At 47.4% G+C, this 15,595-nt stretch overlaps 1 protein-coding gene across 2 annotated transcripts; it reads right to left on the minus strand.

Annotated features, from left to right (window-relative positions):
• Positions 1–239: 239 nt before the first annotated feature.
• LOC111157844 (small cell adhesion glycoprotein) lies at positions 240–15,595 on the minus strand. Of its 2 annotated transcripts, XM_022519532.1 has the most exons (4): positions 15,486–15,595; positions 14,472–14,540; positions 1,693–1,773; positions 240–985 (listed from the first exon to the last, which is right to left on the minus strand). In XM_022519532.1, exons 2-4 carry the CDS (start codon positions 14,503–14,505, stop codon positions 807–809), a joined length of 294 nt encoding a protein of 97 aa, XP_022375240.1. In that variant the 5' UTR covers positions 14,506–14,540; positions 15,486–15,595; the 3' UTR covers positions 240–806. The 2 variants fall into 2 exon arrangements, with proteins under 2 accessions (XP_022375240.1, XP_022375241.1); XM_022519533.1 differs by lacking the exons at positions 14,472–14,540; positions 15,486–15,595 and adding an exon at positions 4,774–4,826.

The following is a 15,595-nucleotide window of genomic DNA, read 5'->3' on the forward strand; positions in this document are numbered from 1 at the left end:
ATCCCAGCGTCCTGGGATCGAGTCCCACATCGGGCTCCTTGCTCGTCAGGGAACCTGCTTCTCCCTCTGCCTCTGCCTGCCATTCTGTCTGCCTGTGCTTGCTCTCTCCCTCTCTCTCTCTGACAAATAAATAAATAAAATCTTTAAAAAAAAAAAAAAAAAGAAACTGTCAAAGTTTGAGGATGGGTAAATCAAAATATAAAGGTAGTTATTTCTTGCACATGGGAATCAGATTTCTGTATCAATGAACATTTTTAATTGTGATAAAAATAGCATCAGTACAAGGTTGTTCGGGAAGACAGAAAGGCTGGGCTCAGATTTAGAGATGGAGCACGTTCATCGGGGGTGAGGTCTCCCAGTCTCCTGTCCCTTCCTGCTCAGCCTGTTACCATGGTATCTAGCACCTGGGAAGAACTTCTACAGACACTATCTTTGTTCAAGCTGTCACTAGTAGACCAGGTAGAGGACAGAGGAGCAGCCAGAGACCCTAGTGCTCTTGCCCTTTGACCTTGAAAAAAGTGAAGATGACCAGGCACATACTCATGGGGCCTGGTGTCGCTCTACCTTGCTGGGCAGCCACCGAAACTAGCTATAATACAAAGGCCTGGCTAAAGACATCATCAACGGCTTTCTCTGTGTCCCTGGTGTCGGTGATGTTGGCATTTGGGCCTGTGTCCTAGAAGGAGCTCAGGTTTGCCCATAACAATCAATGCTTCTCACTGGTTTCAGATAAAACTTTCACCTAATAAATTAAAGAGTGTGTTAGCTCTGGAGCCTGGATAAGCTCCTTGGGGGCCCGGGAATCATTAGATGAAATACTCCTCCTTGTCCCTGCCCTTGGCTGAATCACTCTCCATTTGCAGGATGGCGCTGGGCTCGCCTTCTGCAGGTTCGTAGGTGACGTAGCTGCCTTTGTTCTTGTACAGGTAAAAGAAGATCAAGACCACGACCGAGAGCAGGGTGAGGAAGACCACGGTGATGACAACTTGGAAAGGAGAGGGAAAATGCAGAGATGTTTCAGGATTGAGGATGTCTCAGTCATTCATGGGGTCCTCTGAATTCAATGATTCCCTCACTTTGTATAAGGATCCTCTTGTTCAAGTTAACCAGTGTCCACGTCCAAATCCATATTCCCCCACAAGCCCAACTTCCACAGTGTAGGATATCTGATGCCTCCTGGGGCTTAAGCTAAACTAAGCACACACGACTTTGGATCTCTAACAAAAAAAACCCCCTCTCAACCAGTTCCTGATGATTCTGATAGAAACAGGAAGGAGGGAAAGAGGAAATAGCTTATCCTAACAGGAAGACATTTTGAAACCCACGGCCTCCTGCAGGGATTTCTCTGATCCCTCCCATCTCTGTCCTCACCCACTTGACGAGCCACACATATCCCCACTGCTACCCGCACACTGGAGCGTAGGGCCTGTACACATATCTATTTGTGGCCACTCCCCACATTTACTGGCAGTGTCTCAGGCGTGAAGCCTCTAAGTCTTTTGTAGCCTCGTGTGTGTGCGTAGAAGAAAACCTACATGCCAAAACGAGCCCATTAACGGATCTGGTCTCCAATTTGTGGTGCTTTCCTGCATAAGGAAAATCCTCGATCACCATACTGGGTTCCTAGTCTATGGAGAGAGATAGCCCTTGGGTTCAAGAAGTCTTCTGGATTTGGCTCAGGGCCTTTGTTACCTGCAATGAGGGCTGTGCTTGCTTCGGCTTCTGGGGACAGGGCTTCAGTGGCCTGTAGAAACGGGGTGGTCATCAGCGCTTCTAGAAAATTTAGAAAAGTGGAAGAGGAAATGGGGTGAGTTCTTTTGTTCTAAGACGTACATTTATCCTTCAAATGTCACCACTCCACCTCTTCCCTAATAAAGAATTTGTCATTCAACTCCTATAGTAAATCCATACAAAAAAACCTGGAGAACAAAACAGAAAATAAACTACCATCCAAAGACAATGAACACTTTGATGGATTTTTCTCTGCCTCATATAGTGGCTAAAAGTATGGGCTTTGGAGCCTAGCTGGTAAGATTTGAATCTGAGCTCTGTCCTTTACTGGCTGTGTTACCTTCAGAAAATTACCTAACCCCTCTGTGCGTTAGCATCTTCATCTGCAAAATGGAGATAACAGTATCTACTTTACAGGGTTGTTGTGACAGGTAATAAGTAACTCAGTAAGGGTAAGCTATTATTAGGAATGCATACTTTTACATAGATGAGATCAAATGATGAGTGTGTACATGTATATACATTTACATTATATTGGCACAGGCATTTCTTTAATGCTCTTACAAACTCTTTGTAAAAGTTATTTTTATTCAGTTTTTTTAATTGTATTTTTTAAAAGTAGGCTCCATGCCCAACATGGGGTTTGAACTCACGACCTCGAGATGGAGATTCACACGTTCTGCTGACTGCGCCAGCCAGACACCCCAACATTATTTTCAAATAATAAAATAATACTCCTCCCTTATTAAAACCCTTTCCTATGTCACCAGAGTAGGCCCTGCAGTTGAAAGATTCTGAAACAAGGCCTCTCCTACCCTAAAATATTATCTCATACCTCCTCCTGCTAGTGGTCTATCCATCCTTTATAGCCTGAAGTCTCACCCTAAAGTCAGTACCCAGGCTCACAACACTCAAAACTGTGGTCTCCAGGAGTCCCTTTTAAAAGTAAACACACGGGGGCACTCGGTGGCTCAGCTGGTTCAGCGTCTGCCTTCGGCTCAGGTCACGATCCTGGGGTCCTGGAATCAAGCCCTGCATCTGGCTCCCTGCTCAGTGGGAATCTGCTTCTTCCTCTGCCCTTCACCCTGCTTGTGTTCTCTCTCTCTGTCGCTCTCAAATAAATAAATAAATAAAATCTTAAAAAAGAAATGAAAGTATTTACATGGGCAGTCAGGGAGTCCTTAGTTCTGTCCCTAGTTAGCCTTTAGAGTAGGGATTTGAAAGGCACCGAGTTAAGGTTACTGTAGGACAGAGGTATCCTGGGGAAAACAGGCCAGCTGACCCTGACATCGCCCGCAGGAGGCCTTACTAAATATTCATTCAGTAAATAGCAGTAGCGCTCATTAATTGCCTCCCCTTCGCCAGGTACTGGGCCTATCACAGAAAGCACACGGCCCGCCTTCACGGAGCTGGCCTCCCACCATGCCAAGGCTCGCAGTTAATGACTGCAATACACGAGACAAGGAAACCTGGGGCATGCACGAGAGCATGGGACAGAGGGTTTGATCTAGTCTTCTAGCAGGCACAGCCTCCACAGGAAGTGAGATTTGAGCTGGCAGCTGAAGCAGGGGTAGGAGTTTACAGGGTAAAAGGGACAAGAGCCAGCACAGCTGGAGCACAGGGCATGAGCGTGACTCCTGTCTAATGCCAACTGACTTCAGGTTTCCGTCTAGGGCAAGTGAGATGTAGTCACCAGCCATGGGCCTGGGAGCCTGGAAGCAGTGCTGAAAGGGGCCAATGGTGTTGAGGGATCTTTTCACACAGGCCAAGAAGAGGGCTGATGAAGCTGGTCCCACAACAGAGAAAGCAGAGGTGGGCTGCCTAGAGACCCTCCCCGCCCTGCCCCAGGCCGGCCCAAATGTGCTCTCCTGGGGCCGCTGGGGTGACATTAGGCAACTCTGCGGGGCACCGGTGAGGCCTGAACGAGAGCAGGAAGATCACATAGTGACACTGTTTACCCGCTTAGTGATTAAAAGGGAAAGCTACTCTGGGTTTGAATCTTGCCCCCACAGATTACTAGGTGACCTTAAGGAAGTTACTAAACCTCTCTGAGCTTTTGTTTCTTGAACTGCAAAATGGGAGTGTGGTGGGCAGCTGGTGAGGGGGCTCGGGATGGCCCCTGCTGCCTGGTGTTTATTTACACCCTATGTGAGCCCCTATCCCTGTGTGTGGGCTGGACCCAGGGACTTGCTTCTCTCAAAGAGAGTACAGCAAAAGTGACGGGCTGTCACTTCTGAGATTATGCAGTGACTTCCATCAAAGGAAGCCTGATCTAGTCTTCCAGCAGGTAGAGCTCCCCATCACGCACACTTTCCTCCCCCAAATCTCCCAGGACTGCACTCCGTCTTCCCACCACTGACCTAGAATTCTGTACAGATGCTCTTAGTTTGGCCTTTCTTAAACATTAGAAAACGTAAGATATACAAAGCACTGAGAAGACTAGTTTGTGTATGGAAGTTTAAGTATAAAGAATAAGAAGATTCAAGTCAATCAACAGCAGTTTCCTTTGCCCCTACCATGTTGAGAAAGGGGTAGTGCTGAGGTCAACCAGGGACGGGGCCATGGAGCTCCATCACAGTGAGGGTTCAGAGGACAGATACGTAGGACTCCCCGAGGACAGATAATGATTGCTAGTTGGGAAATTCTGCAAGTGATCCCAATTATAAGAGCTGCTACTTACTAAGCTCCTGCTCCATGCTGGGGGCTTTATAACATACTCATTAACCCTTACATCAATCACTTCAAAGCAGGTATTTTTATTTGCTAATGTGGACCCGGAGGCCCTGGGAGAGAGAGTTAAGTGAAACGGCTCATGTCGCACATGAAGGAACAGTGCATGGAGCCGAGATCTGAATCCAGTACTACCCGCTCCAAAGCCCAAGCTAGGTATTTATACTAATCTTTTCTACTGTGTCCTTTTCTTTTTTTCCAGTAGGGAACAAGAGGAAGAGATCATGAAAGATTACCACGGGGCAGCAAAACAAGCCTTCCGGAAAACTCGAGGGTTTAAAAAATTGGGGTAAAGGGAAGAGAAACACCCACCGACCACAATCACTGCTGTGCCACAAAGAGTTGTCCTTGCGGTGCCTGGGTGGCTCAGTTGTTGAGCGTCTGCCTTTGGCTCAGGTCATGGTCCCGGTGTCCTGGGATCAAGCCCAGCATCGGGCTTCCTGCTCAGTAGGGAGCCTGTTTCTCCCTCTCCAGTTCCCCTTGCTTGTGCTCCCTCTCCCTCATTCTCCGTCATAAATAAATAAAATCTTAAAAAAAAAAAAAAAAAAGAAGAGTGTGTCCTTAATGCATACTGGCTCAGGGGAGCGACATCACTGTAACGGGAAAGCCATGTTGCTTCATAGGCAACCTCCCTAACTTTAACCTTTGATGCACTCAGAGGCAAGCTCGCTACAACTAAACAGCGCATGTAGGCAACGGGGAAAGACCTTCAGGGACATACAATTCGAGGCACCTGGGTGGCTCAGTCGGTTAGGTGTCTGCCTTCGGCTCAGGTCAGGATCCCAGGATCCTGTCCTGAGTTGAGCTCCCTGCTCACCAGGGAGTCTGCTTCTCCCCCTCCACTTCCCATCCTCGCTACCACTCGGGCTCTCTCTATCTCTTTCTCTTTCAAATAAATAGATAAAATCTTTAAAAAAAAAGATTAAGAAGAGAAACATACACTTCAACTGGAGTGCCTTCCTATTACTTACATGAAGCCATCTGGCGAAGCAGTTAAGCACAAATGAAGGAGGTACAAAGAAATTTACATCTACATGAAGACAACGAATTAATGAAGAAGGCAGACCCCACATCAGATTTTTACTTATGATGAAAATGGTCTCTGCTGGAAGCAAAGGCTCTCTGGACTCTACTTCTAAAAGGAGGAAACACACACCTCAGGAACAAAGGCTCATCCATTTTGTAGCAGGGTCAGAATTTCCTTTGTTTTTAAGGCTGAATAATATAACAAAGGAAGTTCTGACATATGCTACAAAATGGATGCCACTTATTTATTTTTTTAAGATTTTATTTATTTGACAAAGACACAGGAAGAGATGGAACACAAGCAGGGGGAGTGGGAGAAGGAGAAGCAGGCTTCCTGTCGAGCAGGGAGCCCGATGTGGGGCTCGATCCTAGGACCCTGGGATCATGACCTGAGCCCAAGGCACATGCTTAACAACTCAGCTACCCAGGCTCCCCAATGGATGCCACTTATATGAGGTATAAGATAGGGACAGGACGTAGAATAGCAGTTGCTAGGAAATGGGGAGAGGGGATGAGCAGTTGTTACCATTTTTTTGTTTTTTTAAAGATTTTATTTTTAAGTAATCTCTCTACCCAACGTGGGGCTTGAACTTACAACCCTGGGATCAAGAGTTGCATGCTCTACCGGCCGAGCCAGCCAGAGGCCCCGGGATGGCAGTTGTCGTTTAATGGGTACAGAGTTCAGTTTGGAAAGATGAGAAAGTGCTGGAGATGGATGGTGCTGATGGTTGCACAACAGTGTGAATGTGCTTAATGGCATAGAATTGTATACTTAAATATTGCAAATTTTATGTTATGTATAACTTTACCATAATTAAAAAAACCCTTCTCTTCATACAGTTTACATTCTGAGAAGATGGACAATAAATAAATAAGTAGAATTATTATTGTATTAGTATTATTGTATTGTAACTGTATTAGATGTTGATTAGTGCTCTGTAGAAAAAAAGGAGCAGGAAGTGGGGTAGGGGGTTGGCATGTGGATGGGGTGCTCAGGGAGTCTCCCTGATGAGGTGACTTAAGTACAGGCCTCTAGAAGGTGAGAAAGGCAGCCTGGCAGAGATACGTGCAGAGGGAACAGCAACTGAGAGACAGGGATAGCCACAATATTGAAAAGTACTGATGCATGCTTGGCATGCTTAGGGCACAGCACAGAGGTCACTAACAGAGCAAGGGAGAAGCAAAAGGAGAAGAAATCGAGGGGGCTGTGTACTATAGGTGCTGTAGGCCACAGAAGGGCTTTGGTTTTTTCAGTGACTGAAATGAGAACCTCTTAGAGGTTCTGGGGCAGAGACTGGATTTATATTCCAAAGAAGTACTTCTTGACCACTGTTGTGTATAAGAACCTCCTAGGGATCTTGTTAAAAGGATTCAGGGGGTCGGGGGTAGGGCCTGAAATTCCAAAGACCATGCTTTTGAAACACTGAGACCACCATATTGGGAGGAAGCCCAACGGAGCCCAGTGAAAAAGCGGTAGGATTTGGAGACATTCTGACACTAAGACTGACAGGGTATGTATGGGGTCCAGTCAAGGATGACATCAAGGTTTTGGGCTTGAGTAACTGGAGGGAAGGCAGGCATGGTGTTATCTGAGCTGGGAAGCCTGCAGGTTGAACAGATTTGGAAGGGAAGATCAGAGTTCAGTTTTGGACAGGACTGCTTATTAGATACCCAAGTGCAGCTGTTAAGACTGGAATTTTGGGAAGAGGTCTGGAATGGAGATTTTTTTAAAAATCCGCATATTTAAGCCCCTGAGAATGGGTGAAATCACCAAGGGAAGTAAGTACTGATAAAGAAGCCCAAGGGCTGAGCCCAGGAAGGAAAGAGCAAAAGAGACTGAGGAGCAGTAGCAAGCAGCCAAACAGACCAAGTATGAGGATACTGGGTTTCCCCATGCGGGGCTCGCGAAGGTCCCAGAAAACAGCAGCTCTGGTGAACTGCTGTATGTAAGGCCCTGGCTGACACTGAATTAAAAAAAAAAAAAAAAAAGGGAAGAGGAGGAACTGGAGGCAGAATATAGATAAAACTCTTTTTTTCTGTAAACATGAGCAGAGAAATGAGGCTGCAGTTGGAGGGGGAAGGGAGTTCAAGTTTTTTTGTTTGTTTTTTCAAGGATGGGAGAAATGACAGCATGTTTATGTACGAATAGGAAGGACAGAATAACTTGGATGAGAGGGAACAGCTGGGGATGCCTGAGGGAGGAGAGTGGCTGCAACTGAGTCCTTGCAGGGAGGGGAATCCAGCGCCCCGGAGAGGGAGGGGCCAGCTGCAGACAGAGTAGAGAGCTAGGGACACGCACGCGGGCGCACAGGCAGGTGGCAGAAAGATGGGGACAGTGGGAGCCTTCGGCAGTTCTTTCTGAGAACTTTAATTTGCTCAAGAAAATAGAGTGCAAGGTCATCAATGGAGAGCGAGGAGGGAGCCGGAGTTTAAGGAGAGCTGAAGATGCAGCAGGAGTAGATAGTGTCTTTTTTTTTTTTTTTTTTTAAAGGTTTTATTTATTTATTTGACAGAGAGAGAGAGATCACAAGTAGGCAGAGAGTCAGGCAGAGAGAGAGAGAGAAGCAGGCTCCCCGCTGAGCAAAGAGCCCGATGCGGGGCTCGATCCCAGGACCCTGAGATCATGACCTGAGCCGAAGGCAGCGGCTTAATCCACTGAGCCACCCAGGCGCCCCAAGATAGTGTCTTATCACAGAACACGGATAAGGCTGTTTATGCTAGGGGCGCCTGGGTGACTCAGTAAAACGTCTGACTCTTGGTTTCGGCTCAGATCGTGATCTCAGGGTCCTGGGATCCAGCCCCTGTCTGGCTCCGAGCAGGGGGTCTGTGTCTCTCTCTCTCCCTTGCCCCTCCCCCAGCTCGGGTTCACTCTCCAGAAGAAATAAATTTAAAAAAATTTTTTTAAAGCTTTTATTTATTTATTTGACAGACAGAGATCACAAGTAGGCAGAGAGGCAGGAGGAAGCAGACTCCATGCTGAGCAGAGAGCCCGATGCCAGGCTTGATCCCAGGGTCCTGGGATCATGACCTGAGCTGAAGGCAGAGGCTTAAACCCACTGAGCCACCCAAGCCCCCCCATAAATATATATTTTTAAAAAGACTGTTTATAATATCCTGTGGAGTAACAGAGCCTAGCTATCAGGACAAAGCGGAGCAGGAACTGACCACCACGGAAAGAAGGGGGCAAGTCCAACCACAGGTTCTTCCTCTGGGATTTGACTTTAGTTCTTTTCGAATTGATACTACTACGTCAAGCCATGCCAGGACCAAATTTAAGACCTTTCTTAGATCTTAATAAAAGACTACAAATAAATAAATAAAATAAAAGCATTACATCATCAGATGGGCCTAAGAAAGTTCAATATCAATTTCCCCTGATGGTAATAACTCTGGCTTTTTCGCTTGACTTTCCTAATCCACTGCCTATTAAATTCTTTGCAAGATCTTTGTTTTGGTGGCCCACTTCGGTGTCGCCTCCCACATAAGCTGAGTGTGCAAGTGCTTCGTGCCTTTTGGGTAAATGCAGACTCCAAGAGGCCCAGGGAAGGTGTGACAAATTTGTGCAAGTCTCCAAACAAGAGGGGGCGGCTAATAAGCTGATGAACGGAGAGATTTCAAAACGACTAGAGAAATGGGCCAAACTGAGCAGGGCGAGAATTTGACAGATTCCTCGGTCTTGTTCAACTACCGACAAAGAAAGAATGGGGATGCCGTGGCATGGCAGCAGCATATATAAAAGATTTACAGTGAGATCCCTAGAAAGCAATGGGTACTGGAAGGATACACCCTCAAAAGGCAACAAGAGGGACAGCTGGGCTGCGGGGTTCTGGGTAGCTTTTATTTTCTTCTATATGCTTTCCTTTATCTTCCAAATCTCTTACGATGATAAGTACAGTTGATCCTTGAACAACATGGGTTTGAAGTGCACGGGTCCACTTACAACGTGCATTTCCCCCCATAAACACAGTGCAGTACTGTAAATGCATTTTTCGCTTGTGATTTTCTTAATAACATTTTCTTTTCTCCAGCTTCTTTTATTGCAACAATGCAGTATATAGTATGCATACTGTGTAAAATACGTGTTGACTGACTGTTACTGGTAAGGCTTTTGGTCAACAGTAGGCTATTAGTAGTTAAGTTTTGGGGGAATCAAAAGTTATACGTGGATTCTGACTGTGTGGGTGCCCAGCACCCCTAGTTTTCGAGGGTTGACTCGTCTTTTATAGTCTTAAAGAATTAAAAACTTGCTGTTATTCTAGGCCCCATTAATATAAATATGGTCTCTAATAAAGAAGGTAACAGTGCAGCCCTACTTTGTGCCACTGCCACTCTTAGACTGCTGAGCTACGTCTGGGTATGACAATTTTGTGGTGAGCTGCCAACACAGTGAATGGCTTGGAAATTGTTTGGATAAGGAAAGCTGGCAAGAGAAAGCCCAGAGAAGAAACTCAGGGAGAGCCTAGAGCTTGAATGCTATCTTCAAATATGCTAATGGATGACCTGTGCAACAGGACCACTGCTGGTGGTGGTGATGGGGTGCCTGGGTGTCTCAGTTGTTTCAGTGTCTGCCTTGGGCTCAGGTCAAGATCCCAGAGTCCTGGGATTGAGCCCCACATCGGGCTCCCTGGTCAGTGGGAAGCCTGCTTCTCCCTCTCCCCCTGCTTGTGTTCCCTCTCTTGCTGTGTCTCTGTCTGTCAAATAAATTAATCTTTAAAAAAAAAAAAAAAAAGAGGGCCACTGGCAGAAACTAATGGGAGAGAGAGGTCTCTCCAGAGAAGGAAAAGCAAAACTGGTCAAATCTTTCATGGGGTACTGGAAGATTCTAGCACGGAATGGGTGGTTCAGTTAGCTGACCCTCAGAAACTTTCTCAGCCTTAGTTTTGGAATTTTTATAAATTGTCCACTAGTCGACCCTCAACCTTAATATTAGAATTTTTATAAGTTGAAAATGTTCCATCAGAATTTTCCTCAACATAAATATTTTTTTAAAATTTTCTCACCTTTTTTTTTTTTTTTTTAAGATTTTATTTATTTATTTGACAGAGAGATCACAAGCAGGCAGAGAGGCAGGCAGAGAGAGAGAGGAAGGGAAGCAGGCTCCCTGCCAAGCAGAGAGCCCGACGCGGGGCTCGATCCCAGGACTCTGAGATCATGACCTGAGCCGAAGGCAGCGGCTCAACCCACTGAGCCACCCAGGCGCCCCATCACCTTTTTTTTTTTTTTTTTTTAAAGATTATTTTATCTCTACTCCATCCTGGTGATGTAAGCAGGGTTGGTATTATCATTATGTACAAGCTCAGAAAACTGCCATCAGCCAGCCCAGGATCACTGAGCTATTGGCTGAGCTGGGCTTCGAATCTGTCTCCTCATTCCAAGGTGTTTTCCACCACACACCATCAACTCTCTAGGTTCTGGAAATATCTCTGCTCTGCCTCAGCTAACCATTTTAGTTTATGTGTCCACTGGGTTTGGTTCCCTGAGTTTCACTGTAGAATGGAAAGTACTATAGCACTGTTTGCAAGAGTCACACATATCTGAATGTCCATCAGCAGAGGAATGATTAAATAAATTACAGGCCATTCATTCTGGAAACACCATACGGTTGTCAAAAGGAATGTCGTAAATCTGTAATTACTGGCACGGGATATATGGTGAGATGAAAAAAGCAAATTACTAGGGCAGCAACGTGTAATAAGATTACATGTTTGAAAAAAAAGTAAATTAAGTGAAACTATAAACACATGCATACACACATATATTATGTCTGCATATACATATAAAAGGTCTAGAAGTCAATTCCTTAAGGGGGCATATAATAGCTTTTTTTTTTTTTTAAAGATTTTATTTATTTGACAGACGGAGATCACAAGTAGGCAGAGAGAGAGAGGCAGAGAGAGAGGAGGAAGCAGGTTCCAGGCTGAGCAGAGAGCCCGATGCGGGGCTTGATCCCAGGACCCTGGGATCATGACCTGAACTGAAGGCAGAGGCTTTAACCCACTGAACCACCCAGGCGCCCCCATGTAATAGCTTTGCAATGAAAAAATAAACAACAAAATAGGAACACCATAAACATGGTGGTCCTACACCATTTCTCTCCTGTCTCCCTGCCCAAACAAAGGAATACTAATGTTACTCTCTTCCTTCCCTCTCTTTGGGCTTGGAAGGATTGTAACACCATTTTTCTCTCAGGCGGGGGGCTTGGGGTAGAGGACCACAGCAAGATTTGAGGCTCCACCCAAATCCTAACCAATAGCAAATGAACTTCAAGATCTATTTTGCTTACATACCTTTTTGGTCGTTGTTAACCCAGACACCTGTTGGTTTCTTTGAGGCCCTTGTTTTCAGGCTAAATCTCTTATCATTGAGGCATCAGATCCTTTGCCACCTGAGTCTGCCAACCTACTTATTTGCTTTAGACCTGCCCAACAATGGGTGGCTCCCTCAATTCTCCTTTCCATGGGAACCCGCCCTGGAATTCTACTTCCTTTCTCTTTCCTTCTCTTTCATGTGCAGAGCCCACTGAGAGCCGTGTGCCATGACAGAAAGAACACAGGCTGTGCGGTAAATCAAGACTGGGCACAAAATCCTTCAGTTTTTGCTTCTGTAAAATGAGGATTAAAATCTGTTCATGAGGTTGGGATAAGAAATAAGCAGAATGAGAAACAATAACAACAAAACTGGCCAGTTAAAAAGTGGGTGAGGACTTGAATAGAGAGTTCTCTAAAGGAGATACACAAAAAGAAAGGAGGAAGAGGAGGGGGAGGAAAGGGAGCGGGAGGGGGAGGAAGAAGAAATAATGCAGATGGCATATGAAAAGATGCTCAATATCACTAATCATTAGGGAAATGTAAATTAAAACCACAAAGAGACAGCACTTCACACCCATGAGGATGACTACTATCAAAGAAAGAAAGAAAGAGAAAGAACAGAACAAGTGTTGGTGAGAATGAGGAGAAATCAGAACCTTTGTGCACTGCTGGTGGGCCTGGAACATGGTGTAGCTGCCGTGGAAAACAGTGCGGCAGGTCCTCAAAAAATTAAACAGAATGACCATGTGATCCAGCAATTCTGCTTCTGGGTACATACCCGAAAAAACCGAAAGCAGGTACTCGAGAGGAAATTTGTATACCCATATTCCCAGCAGCCTTGTTCACAATACCTAAAGGGTGGATGGAAGCAGTCTCTTGGTGGATGAATGGATAAACAAAACGATATAGTACATGTATATATAATGAGGAGTGTATGATATTATCCAGCCTTAAAAAGGACCTTCTGACACATGCTACAGAGGGACAGACTTGAGATGCTAAGCGAAAAAGCCAGACACAAATTGACAAATACTGTATGATTCCACTTATATGAGGTACCCAGGCAAATTCATACAGACAGAAAGTGAAATGCTGGTCATTAGGAGCTGGAGGGAGGGGGAATGGGGAGTTATTGTTTAATCCATACAGAGTTTCAGTCTGGGAAGATGAGGAAGTTCTGGAGATGGATGGTAATGGTAGTTGGTTACGTGTGATGGTAACGGAGTGAATGTTAATAATTCATACCACCAAACTACCAAAACATGGTTAAAATGGTAACATTTATATTATGTATATTTCACCATAAATTTAAAAAAAGAAAGAAAAGAAATTGCCCAAGTCCTAACTCCTCAGTTAGCTGCTGAAGCATCCCCTCTTTTCCCTGTGGGTAGGTTTATTCTAGAGTCCTTTGCCTTCTCCAGAACACCTTCCAGGGAAGACGGAATGTGTGATCTTACACATGGCATTAACTTGACCCAGAACAGCCACTGCACCCTTCTTGGTCTGTACAAACCTCATCTATTCTTCAAGGGTTAAGTGCTCCAGCCCATTCCATTCCCCATTCATGAAGCCTTTGCTGACCAATCTAGATTTCTATCCACTTCTCCATCTTCTCGTTTCTCACTGGACCATGGGCATTCTGAATGATGTGCATCAAGGTCATAGAGGACAGTGTCTTCAACTTCCCTGGGGTTGTCACTCACCTGTTTCCACATCAACATAGTAGATAACGTGTGTCCCAATGAATGACAAACGAGGCTGTGTACATGAAAACACAGGTGCATAGACCAACCAAGGTTTTTTCCTCCCTTACCCTACAGTACACAGCGAAAACCATCAGTGACTGTCTGATGGTCTGTCTGGCTCAGCTTGGTTACTGAACAAAAGGTGGCAATTCTGGGGCGCCTGGGTGGCTCAGTGGGTTAAGCCTCTGCCTTCGGCTCAGGTCATGATCCCAGGGTCCTGGGATCGAGTCCCGCATAGGGCTCTCTGCTCAGCAGGGAACCTGCTTCCTCCTCTGCCTGCTTCTCTGCCTACTTGTGATCTCTGTCAAATAAATAAATAAAATCTTAAAAAAAAAAAAAGTAAGTGGCAATTCTTTCTCAGTGTGGTGAGAGGTGGATCCCTGCCTGACCATAGCCCCAGATAACAATGGGTTTTGATGCTAGAGTGTATCATCAGAGGAGTGGAATTAAAAAGCAGGTAAAATTCCTTTCGAGGAAAAGGTGGATCTCTAACAAGCACCGGTTAATAGTAACAACCAATGTTATTGAGTGCTTACTAGGTATGAGACACTGGGGCTGGGTGTTGTACATGGGTTATCTCATTTAGTCTTCACGTATAACCTCATAAGATAGGTACCATTTTCCCCATTTTACCAATGACAAAACTGTAGCTTAGAGAGTGGATCACTCGCTCAAGGTCACAAAGCTTTAAGTGGGAGTATTGGGAACTAGCCCAGGTCCATGTGATTTCAGATTCAAACTGAACCAAAGTAAGCATTTTGGTTGTTGCCCTCTGCAGCTTCCCAGGACCTTTTCTGGTGTGAAGCGGGCACAGGGAAATGGGAGGGTCACCCCATCTGGGCTGAGGCCTCAGGGAATTCCAGGCCCTGGCTGGAGGTGGGGGAATGTTAACAAGTCTCTACCGTTCCTACTGGGAAAGGCCTTCACCTACCTCTTGGAGAAGGCGTGGTTAGCAGGCTAGTCATTGCAGCAAATGGATGGGCAACAGGGAGAGGCAGATCTGTAGGAAGAGGGACAAAGACAGGCATGAGATGGGTGGGCCCCTACTCGGGGCTGGAGACACTGAAGTCCCAGGAAGGCCTTTGGGGCCAGGTTTTCTCGGATTCCTTCCCTCATGGGGCTAGTCCTAAACCCTTCTCTTCTGGTTTCCTTCAGAATCTCCTCCGGTTGCAGGTACCAAGAGCAGAGCCGAGACCTCTGGTACTTGGTAGGGCGTTGCCTCTGAACGTCCTACCCCAAGGTCCTTTCACCTGGCCCCCACATTTACCTAAGAGATTTCTCCCGACCTGAGAAAGTAGGCGAAGGTATGCAAACGAGCGGCGGACCCAGTTTCACCCCGCCGCAGGCACAGGTACGCCGCTCTTCCCTAGCCAGGCGTCTGCGCGCAGCCGTCCGCTAGGGGTCAGGAGAGGCCCGGGAGGGCAGGATCCGCGGGCTCCGGTGCCCGCGCGGGGGCAGGGCCGGGGCCTGGGGGCGGGGAGCCAGACACAGGAAAGGGAGGCGAGGGGCCTCCGTCCCCTTCAAGCCAGTCCCCGAGCAGCCGCTGTGCGGCCCCGGCCCGTTCCCCCCACCCCAACCCCCCCGTTCGCCCTTCCCTGCCCGCCGCGCCGCCCGCCGAACCCCACCGGCCGGCCAGCAGCGCTGACCCCACTGGGCCCGGCCGGAGACTCGGCGGCCCGCGCGGACGTCGGGGCTGGCGCGGCGAGGACCGGGAGACCCGGTCTCGGCCCCGGCCCCGCCCCCGCCCCGGCCCTCCGGCGTTTACCGGCACCCGGCTCCCGGGGCAGCCCGCGGCCCGCGCGCGGCCGTCCGTCCGTCCGTCCGGGCAGCCGGCTCCGAGCGGCCGCGACGGGAGGCCGTGGGCTCGCGTGGCTCCCGTGGCCGAGGGGACTTCGGTGTGCGTGCGGGCCTCGCCCTCCCCAGGTGCCCTCCTCCGCGTGCTCACCTTACCAGTCGGACGGGCGGCCGGGGGAGGGCCCGGCGCCACTCCGCGCGGCCTTTTGAACAGGCCGGGGGCGGGAACCGCGGAGAGCCGCGGAGAGCCGCCGGGGGACG

The sequence above is a fragment of the Enhydra lutris genome, unplaced genomic scaffold, assembly GCF_002288905.1.
Source record: "Enhydra lutris kenyoni isolate GAN:26980312 unplaced genomic scaffold, ASM228890v2 scaffoldscaffold56, whole genome shotgun sequence".
Classification (NCBI taxonomy): Eukaryota; Metazoa; Chordata; class Mammalia; order Carnivora; family Mustelidae; genus Enhydra; species Enhydra lutris.